Source organism: Anolis carolinensis, chromosome 2 (assembly GCF_035594765.1).
Source record: "Anolis carolinensis isolate JA03-04 chromosome 2, rAnoCar3.1.pri, whole genome shotgun sequence".
Lineage (NCBI taxonomy): Eukaryota > Metazoa > Chordata > Lepidosauria > Squamata > Dactyloidae > Anolis > Anolis carolinensis.
In genome coordinates, this window is record NC_085842.1 from 213327875 (window position 1) to 213345925 (window position 18051).

An 18051-nucleotide genomic window follows, 5' to 3' on the forward strand; every position below is an offset into this window, starting at 1 on the left:
CCACCACCTTCTGTCTCAACTGCATATCTCTTACATTCTGTGGTCAAGAATTTCCTTAAGGGTCTGGTACATTTACCCTCTAGTGGCGTCTCCTATCTCACCTTGGTTTTCTCACAATTGACAGGTAAGGCATTGAAACATTTGGCCACTTCTCTTCATCTTTTATTCACTCTACAAAGAGAGCAAGTGAATTGGTGGAACTATGTACACATTAGTTTTCCATTGTGTTCTATCATGACATAGTAATTATACGGCCAGACATTTTCTTCTTCTATAATTTATTTATTTATTTATTTATTTATTTATTTAATTTATATACTGCTCTTCTCCCCCAGGGGGACCCAGAGCGGTCTTACATAATGGCAAGATTAATGCCACATATAATACAAAATATAGTAAAACAAACAATCGTAAAAACACACTTAAAAACCAATATCATACCCCATTTAAAACAGTAAAACACTGTGTGACCATTACAACAGGGCCAGTAGCATTGGGCCAAAAGTCAGAGCCAGTCTGTATTCAATTTCACATTAATCCAATAAATGCATCAGATTATATCAACCGTATCTTAGGATGGGCCAAAAGCTTGGTCCCACATCCAGGTCTTCAGCTGCTTCCTAAAAGACATGAGTGAGGGGGCTCCCCTAATCTCCCTTGGCAAGGAGTTCCACAGCCGCAGAGCCACCACCGAAAAAGCCCTGTCTCTCGTCCCAGCCAAATGCACCTGTGACGGCGGCGGGACCGAGAGCAGGGCCTCACTGGAAGATCTTAATCTGCGGGGCGGCTCATAGGAGGAGATACGTTCGGAGAGGTAAGTTGGACCAGAGCCGTTTAGGGTTTTGTAGGCCAAAGCCAGCACTTTAAATTGTGCCCGGAAGCTAACAGGCAGCCAGTGGAGCTGCTTCAACAGAGGAGTTGTATTCTCCCTGTACGGTGCTCCAGTTAATAACCTGGCTGCGGAACGTTGGACTAGTTCCAGCTTCCGAACAGTCTTTGAAGGCAACCCCACGTAGAGCGCATTGCAATAGTCCAAACGAGATGTAACCAGAGCGTGGACCACCGTGGCCATGTCAGGCTTCCCAAGGTACCGGTGCAGTTGGCGCACAAGTTTGAGTTGTGCAAAGGCCCCCCTGGCCACCGCCGAAACCTGGGGTTCCAGGCTCAGCGATGAGTCCAGGAGGACACCCAAACTGCGAACCTGCGCCTTCAGGGGGGAGTGTGACCCCATCCAGCACAGGCTGTAACCCTATACCCTGTTCGGCCTTACGACTGACCAGGAGGACCTCTGTCTTGTCTGGATTCAACTTCAATTTGTTCACCCTCATCCAGTCCGACACAGCAGCCAGGCACCGGTTCAGGATCTGGACGGCCTCCTTGGAAGCTGGAGAAAAGGAGTGATAGAGTTGGACATCATCTGCGTACAGATGACACCGAACTCCAAAACTCCGGATGATCTCACCCAGCGGCTTCATGTAAATGTTAAACAACAAAGGGGACAGTACTGAACCCTGTGGGACTCCACAAGACAATGGTTGTGGGGCCGAACAGCTGTCCCTTATCAACACCTTCTGGGTACGGTCCTCAAGGAAGGACTGGAGCCACTGCAATGCAGTACCCCCAAGGCCCATTCCCACGAGACGACCCAGAAGGATCCGTGGTCTACGGTATCGAAGGCCACTGAGAGATCCAGGAGAACCAGCAGGGACACACTCCCCCTGTCGAGCTCTCTGCGGAGATCATCCACCAAGGAGACCAAGGTCATCTCAGTTCCATGCCCCGGTCTGAAGCCAGACTGTGCCGGATCCAGATAATCAGTTGCTTCCAAGAATCCCTGGAGTTGCGAGGCAACCACGCGTTCCACGATCTTGCCCAAAAAGGGAAGATTGGAAACAGGCCGAAAGTTATTCCAATTAGTGGGGTTAAGTGATGGCTTCTTCAACAGCGGTTTTATTACGGATGGAACTGTGATGTCACAGTTCCATCTCACTCAGAATATCATTTGGCCAACATCCTATCTTATCCTATTCTTTAGAGAAACCTCCACACTATCCTCATGCGAGCTTTGACATTTTATATTCAATGCAGTTTGTTTGTTTGTTTCTTATGGTGGACCACAAAAAGGTCAACAAGTGTCAATGCTTTCCTAAATGGGTGGTTCCAGCAATTTGTCTGGCTTATGAACCAGCGAAGCAGCCTTTCCCTGAAAGCTGATAAGCTCATTCAATGAGCGCTCTGGTTTTATCAGCAGCACTCCTACATGGAATATTATTACCTGACCTTTGCAAATCCGCTACGTGATCACAACCACCCACTTTCATTCATCAATATAGATTAGACTGCAGGTCAAGAGAAGATGCTAGTTTTGACTCTTTTATATCCTTGAGTGACCTGACCATCCACTGACAAGCTTCACAGAGACCATGAAGAAGAAAAGCAAATTGCTTGCCTGTAACTGTGGTCATCTGTGTCCTCACACAAACTGACCCTCCCTTCCCTCTTTGAGATCTCTGATATTTTGTATTTTATCAGACTTGGAAACAAAGAGGAGAGTAACTTAACAGGCAGGAACACTTTTAATGTGTTGTCAAAGGCTTTCATGGCCGGGATCACAGGGTTGTTGTATGTCTTTCGGGCTGTGTGGCCATGTTCCAGAAGTATTCTCTCCTGACGTTTCGCCCACATCTATGGCAGGCATGTTTGGTAGGAAGGAAAGGATGGGGGCGTCTTGCCAAGCTACAAGTTCTAGAACTTTTCAAATTGAGTGTCTGCGTAAGCATAAAACCCATTTGTGCACAGATGAGCACGTGGAGAATCAGTTACAAGCAAGCAACCTGTTCTTATACATTTCAAACTGCTCGATAGGATGCCAGCCACCATTTCCTAGTACTGTACCTCATTCTGAAACACCTTGAAAGCCCTTCAGTTGGATGCTGCCTGGTTGCAGAGACAGGTTTTCAGATCATTGGCCCCATGTAAGCCGCCCCGAGTCCCTCCGGGGAGATGGGGCGGGATATAAGAATAAAATTATTATTATTATATTATTATTACCATAAACATGAATCCTAAAAATGATGAGGCCATATGTCTGACTTACAAACTTTGAAATACTGAACAAGGTGACAAATGCTACTTTGATCATTGATGCTACTGAGGAGAACATTTACAACGGTGGTTCTCAACCTGTGGGTCACCAGATGTTTTGGCCTTCAACTCCCAGAAATCCTAACAACTGGTAAACTGGCTGGGATTTCTGGGAGTTGTAGGCCAAAACACCTGGGGACCCACAGTTTGAGAACCACGAACATATAAATCATCTGCATGGTTTCATGCACACCCTGCTTTCTGCATGAAGAGTCCTCAGAATTATTTTATATATAACATGTTTAGTTGAGATTCATGTTATTACGGCTTTAAACTGTATGAAAACCATGATGAACCTTTTGTGAAGGGGATGTCTAAAGTTTTATTTCTCATTCCACATCTTTAGTGGAACATCAAACAAAGTCTGTCCATCCACAGCTGGGAACTTCTACTTCAGTAAAATGTTTGATGTGATAACATATGTGATAGCAAATGTGTATAGCGGATTAACAACTCTTTGGACACTTTAAAATCAGCAGTGTGTTCCTTGTGAAAATTGCTTGATGTAAGATTTTGAGAGCAAAAAATACTTCCACAGTATACTCTACTAGTAATTGACAATGACATGCCAATAATAAAACAGAAATGAGTACGGTAACAGAATGCTGACAATGGAATAAGATCATGGTAAAATATACCCTTTTAATAATCAGGAATTTGTGCTCATAGTTTGTCTCTTCTGGAATGTCACTGAATTGGAATCTTTTGGCGGTTATAATTTCTTGCAGATCCAGTGGCTTTCCTGAAAGCATGATGTTTGCCTCACTTCTCTTGCCATGACAGACGCACACTCATTTCCCACTTCAGTTTGTTTCATTGTAAAGCTGAAACCAAGAGGCAACAAAGCAATGAGGGAAACAGAACAAAGTATGATGAGCAATCAGAAATTATTTTCGCTAGAAAGCTAATAATAATTATAGGCAAGACCTAGACTACCAACAACAAAAAATATGTGCAGGTATGCTTTATAATAAGTTACATATCCTGGGCCATAATCTTTCTCTAATGGTTTGAGAATCCGCTCTCAATCCACCCAACTATATTAGGTAAAGGTTAAGGTTTTCCCCTGACATTAAGTCTAGTCGTGTCCGACTCTGGGGGTTGGTGTTCATCTCCATTTCTAGGCTGACGAGCCAGCGTTGTTCATAGATGCCTCCAAGATCATGTGGCTGGCATGACTGCATGGAGCGCTGTTACCTTCCCGCCAGAGTGGTACCTATTGATCTACTCACATTTGCATATTTTCGAACTGCTAGGTTGGCAGAAGCTAGGACTAACAGCGGGAGCTCACTCCGCTCCCTGGATATGAACCATCAACCTTTCGATCAGCAAGTTCAGCAGCTAAGCGGTTTAACCTGCTGCACATTTCAAATATAACAATTACTAAATCTCATTTCTGTTAACCCACATATGTTTTGTCTTTCTGGGATTCAATCTAGATCATAAATTTATCACTTAAATTGAGAAAAATGTCAGCTTGTCATGGCACATGATTATTTTAGTAACTTACAGTCACATAAAAGAGGGGACCTTAGAGCTCCTGGCATACTATGTGAGCATTCTGCATCTATATATATAAGTCTGTTCTGACCATTTCTACCTTAATAAAAACAGTGAAACTACAAAACCCAGAACCACGAAACTTGGCAACACAACACATGGTCCTCCCCGCTGTGTTTAGATGACAAAACCAAAAGTCAATTCAAGATCCATGTCCCTCAAAATCCCAAATTTCAAAAAAAAAAATAATGTGTGCATGCGCGGAGCAGGGCCCAGCCCCCACCCTTGCAAGACGCAGCACACAAAAAGCCCAACCGCCACAGCAGAAGGTTAACCTCCAAACAGCGACAGGCCAAGGGGGAAAAGGAAGGGGCGGGAGGATCTAAGGAATTGTGGGAGGGCCCACAACGGGAAATCCAGACAGGAAACAAACAGAGCCAGCTAACACCTCCCAACAAAAGATTCCCCCAGGGAGGAATCAGCCAGACTTTTAGGCTACAAGGCCATTACATGCTAATCAAGGTGGCCAATTTATTATGCCACAATAACACATGGCCGGGAACAGCTAGTCTGGTTATATGGGCATAGGAAGACACTTCTCTGATGCCACATGCTCTCTACTAGCCACTAAATGTTTATGGAGTGGGAGCTGCAACAGCTAAAATGTGAGTTCTGGTAGGAGGAGAAGTATCATAATTCTGCCTGTGATGAACTTTAAGATACATCTCCTAAAACAGTATCTCAGCCATGGATGGAAATGCACCCACCCTAAGGCTCATGCCATGCACAAACTGCCACTTCCCATCCAGTTGGTGAAGGGCTAAAGCTCAGTGGTACAGTGCCACGTTCAATCTCTGGCATTAAAAGGGAAGAAACGACCAGTTAGCAGGTGCTTCTACACTGCCTTATAAAATCCAGATTATCTGCTTTGAACTGGATTGCATGACAGTGTAGACTCATATAACCCAGTTCAAAGCAGATAATGTGGGTTATCTGCTTTGATAATCTGGATTATACAGCACTGTAAAAGGGGCCTCAGAGAGTCAGAGAAGGCTATATTGAGCTGGATGGATAAATGGTGTGATATTAGAACTTCCTGAACTGAAGTCGAAGCTTGAAAAATACACTTTTTTTTACTGTATTTTCCCAAACCAGCCAGAAAGCACTTTGGGTGGTTGTCTAACAAAGAGGGATGAGATAAAAGAGGGAACTTACAGATTTTTTTGGAGTTCGGTCTGATCAGTCCATTCCCATTTTCTGTCATCCTCTGAATATGACAGCCCAATGAAATATTCCAATGATATTGTTTTATTAAAAATAAATTCCTGGCAGAACAAAAAAAAACAATGGAAGTGAACATCAAGTATGCATGTGTACTGCCTTGTAAGTGTAATTCATTACTTTTAGTCAGGATAGCGTGGGGGAGATGCATTGATTTACATTCCCATACATACAAACGTTCCCTTTAAAAGTAAAAAAAAAATCATATAAAAACAAACATATAATAAGCAACATAAATACATACCAATACTTTCAATACAGTACAAAAACAAAATACTAACTACATATAAGCAGCCCTCAGTGGCGTAGCAGGTTAAACTGCTGAGCTGCTGAACATGATGACTGAAAAGTCAGCAGTTTGAATCTGCAGAGTGGGGTGAGCTCCAGCTATTAGCCCCAGATTCTGCCAAACTAGCAGTTCAAAAACATGCAAATGTGAGTAGATCAATAGGTACTGCTCTGTTGGGAAGGTAATGGCACTCCATGTAGTCATGCCAGCCACATGACCTTGGGGGCATCTATGGACAACGCCGGTTCTTTGGCTTAGAAATGGAGATGAGCACCAGCCCCCAGAGTCAGACATGACTAGACAATGTCAGGGGAAACTTTTACCTTTACTTACTGCATATAACTAGTAACTACCCCAAATTACCTACCCATCATAAACTGATAGACTGTCTCTTTTGTGTAGGGAATTTATTGCATGGAGGTGGAAGCTGGCATATCACCAAAAGTTACAGTGCCTATTGCACAATATCATGCAATACCCATCTGCCACGTCCTCGCAATGAAGCCATGATCTCAGGGCTTACTTCTTCCAATTGTGGCCAGGGCTTCTGTTGTGGCATCCTCTCCTCCCAGCAGAAAAAAAAAGTTTTAAAATAATTTTTTTCAAGCAAATCACACCTGCAATGTCACCCATTGTGATCCTAAAGAGCTGCTGTTCCGGGTTACAGTGCTGCAGGATACTGCCTTGCACAGTATCCTGCAGCATTCCTAATGTCGTAGAATTTTCTGCAGACATTTATACAAACTCTCCTCTCAGGCAAAGCTAACCATTTCAATGTGTGTGCCCTGTTTTCCTGAAAATATTCACAACCTCACCAGTTCATTTTTGTCCCTGATGATCACTAGGTCAGAATTCTGCTGCTTGCATCTGATTCGGCTGCCGGACCAGATTTCCATGGTTTCAGAAAACCAGTAAAGACTCCCTTGATATCCTTCCCACTTCAAAGGAAGAGGAGCTGCAGGAGCTTGCAATTTGACAAAAGAACACACAAGAGACAAGGTATGAATTAGTACAATCCTAGCTGTGCGGAGGTTAAATGTAGGAATGTGACCAACAAACTACAGTTAGTACACCTTTTGCTGCCTTCAAACATCTTCTTTGGAGACTGCGTCCCCACGGTCAAGTCTTTCACCCTAGCTTTTAGGTTGCCATACTCCAATATGCTGATGATAACATAGTCTGTGCACATTCAGAAGAAGACCTAAAAGCCACTCTAAACATCTTTGCAGAAGCATACAAGAACTCAGCCTCTTACTAAACATTGAGAAACCCAAAATGCTCTTCCAACAGGCACCAGCCAATCCCTCTGCAATATACCTGCTAAACATGGACTGTCTAGACGTCACACTCAACTTCTGGAAATATTCCATCAGTGCTGCCTCCAACAAATCCTACAAATCTCTTGGGAAGACAGACGTACAAATGTCAGCATGCTGGAAGAAGCAAAGACCACCAGCATTGAAGTGATGCTCCTTTGCCATCAACTCCACTGGACTGGCCATGTTGTACGAATGTCTAATCACTGTCTCCCAAAGCAGTTACTCTACTCCCAACTCAAGAATGGAAAATGGTGGACAGGAAAAGAGATTTAAAGATGGACTTAAAGCCAACCTTAAAAACTGTGGCATAGACACCGAGAACTGGGAAGCCCTGGCCTTTGAACGCTCAAACTGGAGGTCAACTGTGATCAGCAATGCTGCAGAATTCGAAGAGACACAAATGGCGGGCTTAAGGGAGAAACGTGCCAAGAGTGTGAGGATTTGTAAAAGAGGCACCATGATGTGGTGAGTTGACTGGAAAGGGCATGTGGCAACACCTTATTGGCTGAGCCAGTCAGGAGCCAGCATTTCGATTGGCTGCTGCCTCTAGCTTGGCACTGAGGCAAACGGTTTTAACTGCCACTTTCATCTAGGAGAGGGAGGACAGCAGCTGACTGAAAATTGGTCAGGAACGAAATGGCTGCCATACTATCTGAAGCCTGATCATTTATAAGGCTAACGAGGCATATTTTAAAAGACTGTTTACTCCTATGTTCTCTGTGTGAATTCAGAAAGAATATATTGTTGCCCTGTTTGTACTTTTGAACTGAAGTAAAGGTACTGTTATTTGTTGCACAAGCCTTATTATACTGCAGGATTTATCTTGATTCAGAAACTATGGTAAAGCTTCTATTTATTTATTTACACAACCATCAACAAAGAGGAAGGCATGTCAAGCCAACCCTGATCGGGACCGCCTTCTGTCTAGAATATGATGTCCTCACTGCAGAACAAGCAGGTCAAGAATAGGTCTCCACAGTCACCTACGCATCCACCGCCAAGACACTACACTTGGAGGGCCATCATCCTCGGGATACGAAGGATCGCCTAAGTAAAGTACATTGGAAATGACTTGAAGACACCTAATGACAAAATGTGTGTGAAGTGAACAGCTGAAATACACTGAATGGCCACATCGTTTGGATCAACCCCCACTCTACCTCAAACTATTTCCATTCCATCTTAGTGTGAAATAGATTCTATTCACATCCAGTCCAGCCCCTGGTGATCATGCTCCAATTGTGGTCACGTCATGCAAAGAGCATGTTTGCACACAAATGGACTTTTTTTTTTTTTTTTGCACTAATGCTCAATACAAGGAGTGAGGGATTTGCAGAGGCACTAGTAGCAGGATGTGAACAGTGGTCATGGCATCTCTCCCTGTGTCTTGCATTCGTCTAACTCACATGTGTCAACCTCAAGGATTGAAGGCCAAATCTGGCCCACCATGTCATTTTATGTGTTCCTCCAGATGCTGGACTACAACTTTTGTATTTCTCCTCATTAGACATCACAACTAGATCTGATGAGCATTGTAATATAGTAACATCTGGAAAGCTGCAGTTTGTTCTGTTTGGTCAGCATAGTAAGATCTGAATTTAGATAAAAAGCTTGGAACATGTGGATATGATGTCTGACTTTTAAAATGTCTTTTAATTTTTGCCCAACCTCAGAGCCACAAGTGCTGTGGGGTTGCAATTCCCAATATCCCCAATCCACATGAAGGGCAATCAAACGCGATGGGAATTGTTGTTCAGTAACATCTGAGGACCTAAACTGGGCAAAAACAAAAGAGCATTGAGCACTATGTTTAAAAATTGTATAGTTGGACCTCTGTCTTCACAGATTCTCCATCCATGGATTCAATGGCCTTTTGAAGGCAACCTTATACTATGACTGGTGTGGCCCTTGATGAAAATGAGTTTGACACCCCTGCTCTAGATTCTCCAACATGACTCTATGGGCAACTTCTGGAAGAAATTGACCAAAGAGCTTCACTGAAACATTTGAGCCCCTTCTACACTGCCATATAATCCAGATTATCAAAGCAGAAAGAGCCACTGTGGTACAATGGGTTAAACCCTTGTGCCGGCTGGACTAATGATCTGAAGATTGCAGGTTCGAATCCGCAAGACAGGGTGAGCTCCCATCTGTCAGATCTAGCTTGCAGAGACACAAGAGAAGCCTCCTAGCCGGATGGTAACACATCCAGGCATCCTCTGGGCAATATCTCTGTAGATGGCCAATTCTCTCACACCAGAAGCAACTCGAAGAATCTCAAGTCGCTTCTGACATGATAAAAAAAAATCAGTGCAGATAATCTGGATTTTATATGGCAGTGTAGAGATTTCTAGAGAGACTATTTTAATAAAACCCATAAAAGTAAAACCCACAAATGTGGAAGGCCTACTGTATTCTTAAACTGTGTATCTTGTTTATCTTCCTTTTCTATCAAGCCTACTAACCCAAGTAGATCCACATTAATCAGAAGAGCTGTCTGTCATAGAACGTTGCTTACTACTGAGACTGCAAACAGTATACAGAAAAAATATTGGGTGCTACAGTGATTTTACTTGGATAAATCTTCCACCTGGATATTCTATCTCTCGCTCGCTCTCTTTGAGGATGCTTTCCGTCCATGCAATCCATTTATGTATAAAGTAACATTACATTATGAAATGCATAAGTATTCTTTCCCCACAATATTACCTTTTTGTGTGGTTGAAGCTGTGGTTCTCACAGGAATATTAGTCGTCACCTTGGGCAGGCTTTCTGTAGTATGCAATACTGTAAAATAAAATATCTTTATCATCCGTTTACCTTGAAAACATTCGCTATAGCACTGCCACAGACTTTAAAACTGTAGATCAGTTTAGTAAGGACTACAACTCCAGGTACAGTATTCCACAGCATTGAGCCATGGCTGTTAAAGTGGAATCAAACTGTATTAATTCTATACTGTAAATGCATTAAGTGAATTGCACTTGCTTCCACTAAAATGAAAGCCTGTTTAAATGGACCTACCATACAACTAACTAATCTTTCAGCCATGCTGCATAATTACAGCAGTTTGATTCCACTTTAGATGCAATTACTCCATATTATGGGGTTATTGGCTTTGGTGTTTGTTGTGGCAATAGGGTTCTCTGAGAGAGATAGGCAAATATATTACAAAACTGCAAATTCCAAAATTCCATAGAATTGAGTATTGAATATGGTGTCAAAATGCTATAATTCTGCAGTGCAGATACAGCTTTAGATTTGAACCAGCCATTCCATTGCATATTTATTTTAAAATCTGTTCCTGTAGTATTTTTCCTATTGCTTCTTTCTGTTTTAGCCCTGCATTGCTACACCCACAATTCTTCACCATTAGCTGTGCTCATTGTGGCTAACAGGAGTCACATTCAGCAACATCTAAAAGTCTGGAGCCTACAGTGGCGCAATGGGTTAACCCTTGTGCCAGCAGAACTGCTAACCTAAAGGTCGGCAGTTCGAATCCGGGGAGTGAGGTGAGCTCCCATCTGTCAGCTCCAGCTTCGCATGCAGGGACATGAGAGAAGCCTCCCACAGGATGGTAAAACATCCAGGCATCCCATTGCAGACGACCCATTCTCTCGCACCAGAAGCAGTTTGCAGTTTCTCAAGTCACTCCTGATGTAAGAGAAAAAAATCTGAAAGGCTGCATGAGTCCCATTCAATATAGTTAATCACACTAGACCATACTATGATTTTACTGATGAACAAAGGCAATGATTCATCATTAAATGACATGACCAAGGACTTCATCACATTGAGATGGAGAAAATGAGGGAAAGCGGGGGGAAAGGTGTTGTATGGGGTTCTGTCTTTAAAGAAGACAAAGAATTTACTCACTCCTATCACACTAAGATCGCTTCCTCCAGCTTCTAATTCAGCCATCTGTTTTTATTTCCCTCACATGTGTAGGCGATGACTCCTCCCATTTCAAGGATACCAGCACACTTTTTAAAACAAGCATCCTTTAAGGCAGCCCTGCCTTCAAACCCCTTTGACTGAAAAAGAAGCACCTTTCTTAAGGTGGAATTGGAGTTTATTTATTTATTTATTTACAGTATTTATATTCCGCCCTTCTCACCCCAAAGGGGACCCAGGGCGGATTACAATGAACACATATATGGCAAACATTCAATGCCAACAGACAAACAACATATATAGACAGACACAGAGGCATTTAACATTTTTTTCCAGCTTCACGATTCCAACCACAGGGGGAGCTGTTGCTTCACTGTCCACTAGTGGCTGTACTTCCTCATTCCTTTCCTCGTGTTTTGCTGGCAGTTTTATGATGTTGTAAATTAGTTAAATTAGCCTCCCGCATAAAGCATACCTAAATTTCCCTACTTGACAGATGGAACTGTCTTTCGGGGCTGCATAGGTCAACAGCAAGCTGGGCTATTTAATGGTCGGGGGCTTAACCTGACCCGGGCTTCGAACTCATGACCTCATGAGTCAGTAGTGATTTATTGCAGCTGGTTACTAGCCAGCTGCGCCACAGCCCGTTTGCACTCAAGACCCTTGACTAAAACAGAAACACCTTTCTTAAGGCAGCGCTTTCCCTGGGGTCATTTGAATTGAAATTTCTCCCCATTGTCCTTCCAGGATTTCGATTATTTATCTTTCTAAAAAAAATCACCCCAAATCGTAGTGGTTTTAACTTAACCCTCATCTTTCCCAGAGTCTTTTCATTGGTGGTCAACCCTTTCCCCAAGCCTCTGCATTGGCAGTCCAGGGAAATGGGCATTTTGGCTCCTCCTACGCCCAACGTCATCATTTTATTTAAAAACAGGCAACAAAAGCAGGCAACAATAATTAACATCACACTGGGAAATTAGCCATTTGGCCTACCTCACTTAAATCACTTGCTAATTGGGCTGGGCTGTGGCGCAGCCGGTTAGTAGTCAGCTGCAATAAATAACTACTGACAGAAAGGTCATGAGTCTGAAGCCAGCCTGGGTCAGAATGAGTGCACGACCATTAAATCGCATAGCTTGTTGTTTACCTAAGCAACCTGAACGATAGTTGCATCTGTCGAGTACAAAATTTAGGTACCGCTTTACACGAGGAGGCTAATTTAACTAATTTAAGACACCATAAAAATGTCCAGCAGCATGCACAAGAATGAGGAAGAACTCCATCAAGGACTCGGCGTCACGGTGGATGATGAAGCAGCAGCTCCCCCTGTAGCCAGAATCGAGCATACCCTCATGAAGCCAGAAGCTGGAAAATGTCAAATTTCCTCTCTGTCTCTGTGTCTTTAAGTCGTATGTCTAATGGCATTGAATGTTTGCCATATATATGCACATTGTGATCCGCCCTGAGTCCCCTTCGGAGTGAGAAGGGCAGAATATAAATACTGTAAATAAATAAAACAATCAACTCTGGAATTGTTGGAAATACCAACACTTTAGAAACAGCAAAATACCTCACCACCACAGTTGAAGCTTGTGTCGATTGAAGGGCACAGTGAGTCTAAAACGACCCACAAACACTTGAAAGGCAGAATTTATTTGGAGCATGAGTATGTCAAACCATGGAAATTGAGTTCTAAGATAAGGGGTTTGAAAAGTAGTTTCCTCTCAACCGAAATGAGAAGCCCAATTAACAATTGCCCAAACTCTGAAATCCCCAGATTGTTGAATTACCTGTCCAGTTGTCCTCATGAACAAAACTGACATTCCCATGAGGGAAGATGCCTGGCACTAAAAACAAGAAGAGTTTGAATGCTTTTGTGATGAGTATTTCTTTAAAGTACAGAGTTAAAAGCATTTATGTAGGAGACAATGCCTAAGAATAAACATGGGGAGGGGAAATCACTAAGCCTAAATCCAGTTGTTAGGCTAAATTTAAGTAGCCAACATTCATAGTTTACTAACATTTATGTCAATCCAATTGATTCATTGGTTCTGCTCCAGATTGGGCCAGCCATAGAATTTAGGCAGTTTACACCTCTGAACATGAAGAACATCCACACTTCAGAATTAATGCTGTTTAACACTATTTTAACTGCTATGGGATCCTGGGAGCTGTAGTTTGGTGAGCCAGCAGAACTCTTTGGCAGAGAAGGCTAAAGGACCTGGAAAACTATAGCTCCCACCCAGGATTCCATAACATTGAACCATGGTAGGTAAGCTGGTGTCAGTCTGCAGTAATTCTGTAGTGTAGGTGCCCCCGGTAGTGCAGTGAGTTAAACTGCTGAGCTGCTGAACTTGCTAACCGAACAGTTGGTGGTTTGAATCCGGAGAGCGGGGTGAGCTCCCGCTGTTAGCCCTACCTTTGGCCAACCTAGCAGTTCAAAAACATGCAAATGTGAGCAGATCAATAGGTACCCCTCTGGCGGGAAGGTAACAGCACTCCATGCAGTTATTCTGGCCACATGACCTTGGAGGTGTCTATGGACAACGCCGGCTCTTTGACTTAAAAATGAGATGAGCACCAACCCCCAGAGTCGGACATGACTAGACTTAAATGTCAGGGGAAAACCTTTGCCTTTACCAAGATGCACCTACAGTATTGACTCCTTTTGCAATATTGCTATAATAAATATTATTTGCATTAAAAGGATATATAAAATACAGCAGAGTCTCACTTATCCAAGCTAAACGGGACGGCAGAAGTTTGGATAAGCGAATATCTTGGTTAATAAGGAAGGATTAAGGAAAAGCCTATTAAACATCAAATTAGGTTATGAATTTACAAATTAAGCACCAAAACATCATGTTATACAACAAATTTGACAGAAAAAGTAGTTCAGTATGCAGGAATGTTATGTTGTAATTACTGTATTTACAAATTTAGCACCAAAATATCACGATATGTTGAAAACATTGACTACAAAAATGGCTTGGATAATCCAGAACCTTGGATAAGCGAGGCTTGGATAAGTGAGACTCTACTGTACTTCAAACCATTTCGGAAAACCCTTATATAATCACCGATCATTTTATTGTTGTTAATCATAGCCTCATGCATTGAGACATGGAAAACATGTAATTAAAGTTTCTATTGATCCATTGTTTTTACTCTATCTGTGACGGACAGTGGCATCTAAGCAGAGCCGGCCCTAGGTATTTTTCAAGTGTAGGCGAACAGAATTTTGGTGCCCCCCTCCCCCCCAACCAATCACTGAAAAATAAAAGCGTTGGATAAGTGAAAATGTTGGCTAATAAGGAGGGATTAAGGAAATGCCTATTAAACATCAAATTACATTAAGATTTTACAAATTAAGCACCAAAACATCATGTTGTACAAGAAATCAACAGAAAAAGCTGTCTCAACTGCGCCCCCATATGTTTTGCGCCCCAAGCGACCGCTTAATTCGCCTTATTGTTGGACCTGCTCTGCATCTAAGCAACAGATGCTAATCGTGTTTACAAGCCCATAGGACATGAAACTCTCAGTACAGTAGAGTCTCACTTATCCAACATAAATGGGCCGGCAGAACGTTGGATAAGTGCATATGTTGGATAATAAGGAGGCATTAAGGAAAAGCCTATTAAACATCAAATTAGGTTATGATTTTACAAATTAAGCAACAAAACATTATGTTATACAACAAATTTTAAAAAAAAGTAGTTCAATATGCAGTAATGCTACATAGTAATTACTGTATTTATGAATTTAGCACCAAAATATCATGATGTATTGAAAACATTGACTACAAAAATGCGTTGGATAATCCAGAACGTTGGATAAGCGAATGTTGGATAAGTGAGACTCTATTGTATTTATCTATATTGGCTTCTGTGTGTACATCTTTGTCCCAGACAGATGAAAAAAATCCTTATTTTAAAACGAAAGAATTCTCACTCTGTGACAAAGGTCTACATGATGAAAAGAGGAAGACATTCTAAATTAGAAGATCTGTTTCCAGATGAATACTCAAACTAAAAATTGTGCAATACTCACTGAAAACAAGAAACAGGGAGGTCCCCGTAAGTTTGACGAATAGTAGGATTATTCCTGGAGCCAGATGCCGGCAGTCCATAGCAGCTAATCTGAAAAATGTTAATAGTTTCACATTTCATTGGCACTCAGTGGACACAATCAGAAGTCCCCTGTAGTCATGTTTCATTGCAGCAAATTGTAGAAGATTGTACACGAAGACTCCAATGAAATCAACAGTGGTGGTTGAACCCAGCTCCCTTGAAATCAGTTGGTCTTTTGACCAGAGATTTTAGAGGGAAGGGGTTAAACCTGTATAATTTCATCCATATGATTGTAGTAAAGGATTTCCACCACCATCACAGTTCCCATATCTGCAGGAGATACACTTTTGAACTACTCTTCAACCGTGGATAATATTGAATCATGTTGAAATAATCAACTTTCGCCAAAAGTTACCATAGAAACATGCTGGAGGACCTAACAAATTCTTAGAGATGGATCCTCTCTAGATATTTACTAGGGCTGTGCGAATCAGATCAGCAGCCAGTAGACCTGCCGTAAGAGAAGAGTTGTTCACTCCCTTAACATCGCCCCAGTTAGCAACCTGGCTGCCGATCTTTGGACTAATTGAAGCTTCCAAGCGATCTTCAAAGATACCTTGCTAAGAAAACCCAAGATATGTCATCTTAGGTCAAACTTGAAGACACACAACAACAGCCAGAAACACAAACACAACAACAATTTTTAAGTTAACATGTTATGGGGAAGGAGGTTGCTTTGATTCTGTTATGCCTCCAACAAAATGTTGTTCTCTCACCCAACAGCTACCCTGTTTCCCCTAAAATAAGACATCCTCAGAAAATAAGACCTAGTAGTGGTTTTGCTGAATTGCTAAATATAAGGCCTCCCCCAAAAGTAAGACCTAGCAAAGTTTTTGTTTGGAAGCATGCCCACCAAACAGAACACCAGAGTGTGCAGGATTGGCAAATATATGTACCATAGAATTGTTGTACATGGAAATAATGGTAGTAACAAGAAATTCTTGATAGGATTCACAGTTTGTCTGGTTATGCTAGTTTGTATGATATCTACTGTACAGTATATAATAAATGTTCATTTTTTTTCAACAATAAATGTGAATTCTTCATGGAAAAATAAGATATCCACTGAAAATAAGACCTAGTGCATCTTTGGGAGCAAAAATTAATATAAGACACTCTTATTTTCGGGGAAACACGGTAGCTGGTATTTTAGCTTCTTCTTTTAAAAAAGGGGGAGGCATGCATTTATTTTACAGCTCTACTTGGGTCAAGTATATTACTGATGGACTTCCAGTTGTTTAGCAGTAGCAAAAAATTAGGGTGACACCACACCAGTCCACTGCTGAAATTTAAAAAGTTTAACTAAGAGTAGGATTTTGTGTGAAAGAAATGTGAACTCCATTCAGTTCTGGTGTTTCACATTAAATGCTTAGGCTTCATAATGTTCTATTCCAACTTTATGTCTTTTTAATGAGGTCCCTGATGTGGATTCTAGGCTTTTTTAAAAAAAGTTCTGTTTCTATTCTAGTGACCTCATCAGATGGGCTGCTGGAATCACCACGCATCATGGCGAATCCGGCAGTGCCCGTAGCGAGGCGTGGAAAACCTGTCACCCCATGCCCTGCATCAACCAGATCACCCGTCGTCCAATCCCACGGGGGAAGCGTCAGCGACCCAGCTTTCCCCCATTGATTTCAATTGAACTCAGAAAGCTTCCCGTGTTGCCACCATGACGGGATATGCCGGTTTGCCTTCTCTTTTACCACAGAGTCCCGGAAGTAGCTATGCAGCATGAAATGGAAGCCAGTGGGCTCTGTGACAAAAAGGAAGTCAAACGCTCATCTGATGAGATCTTAAAACAGAATCTACACTGCCAGATTATTTACTAAATCCAGATGATCTACTTTGAACTGTATTATATGAGTCCTATATCAGACTGAGCTTGTCAGAATTATTTTCATATTACATTTCCTAAATTATCAAAATTGTATTTGAAAAACAAATGAAAAGCAAATGTTACTTATCAGGAGGAATCCGTTGAGATGAGAAACCTCTTCAGTTCAATTACTCAGCAGCGTTTGATCATTCTGCCTTGGCGTGTTGAAATCATGTGGTTCTCCCTTTAGTTCTGGTTTGTCCCTCTCTTTCTCATGAGGAAACAGCTAAACCCTGGTAGGCAATGCCACTTCTTCTTCTTCACTGTCTTTGGTGTCAAGAGGTTTGCTTTAAATATTCCACAGTCCCAGTGATGAAACGTCCTATTTCTCAAGACTTCCGGACAAACAAGGGCTTCGTAAAGCAGGCATTACAGCTGGACTCATGATCACACAATATGACACAAACTTGATATTTCTGAAGCTGTAGAAACACAGTTTCATGCCTTTGGGGCATAAGCCCCATGTGAGATTTGGCGCTCACCCAAGGAAGATAAATTTTTGAAAGGAAACTAGGTTTGTTACTGTATATCCCTACATGTATATGTACATATAGGTTAGGTAAAGTAAAGGTTTTCCCCTGACATTAAGTCTAGTCATGACCGACTCTGGGGGTT

At 42.0% G+C, this 18051-nt stretch overlaps 1 protein-coding gene across 1 annotated transcript; it reads right to left on the reverse strand.

Annotated features, from left to right (window-relative positions):
• Positions 1-3766: 3766 nt before the first annotated feature.
• Positions 3767-17719, reverse strand: LOC100560330 (C-type lectin domain family 5 member A). The gene is made up of 7 exons (XM_003224644.3): positions 17521-17719; positions 15481-15569; positions 13218-13274; positions 10243-10320; positions 7030-7178; positions 5860-5969; positions 3767-3968 (listed from the first exon to the last, which is right to left on the reverse strand). The coding sequence occupies exons 2-7, from the start codon at positions 15557-15559 to the stop codon at positions 3857-3859; spliced, it is 585 nt and encodes a 194-aa protein (XP_003224692.1). The 5' UTR covers positions 15560-15569; positions 17521-17719; the 3' UTR covers positions 3767-3856.
• Between the last annotated feature and the right edge of the window lie 332 nt (positions 17720-18051).

Excerpts from the sequence above, each read along its gene's own strand:
- LOC100560330 (XM_003224644.3), bottom strand. The coding sequence starts at position 15,559 with ATGGACTGCCGGCATCTGGCTCCAGGAATAATCCTACTATTCGTCAAA. Across the intron at positions 13,275-15,480 it reads CTCCCTGTTTCTTGTTTTCA|TGCCAGGCATCTTCCCTCAT; the intron begins GTGAGTATTGCA and ends TCTTGTTTTTAG. Across the intron at positions 7,179-10,242 it reads AGCTTCAACCACACAAAAAG|CTCCTGCAGCTCCTCTTCCT; the intron begins GTAATATTGTGG and ends TCAAATTGCAAG.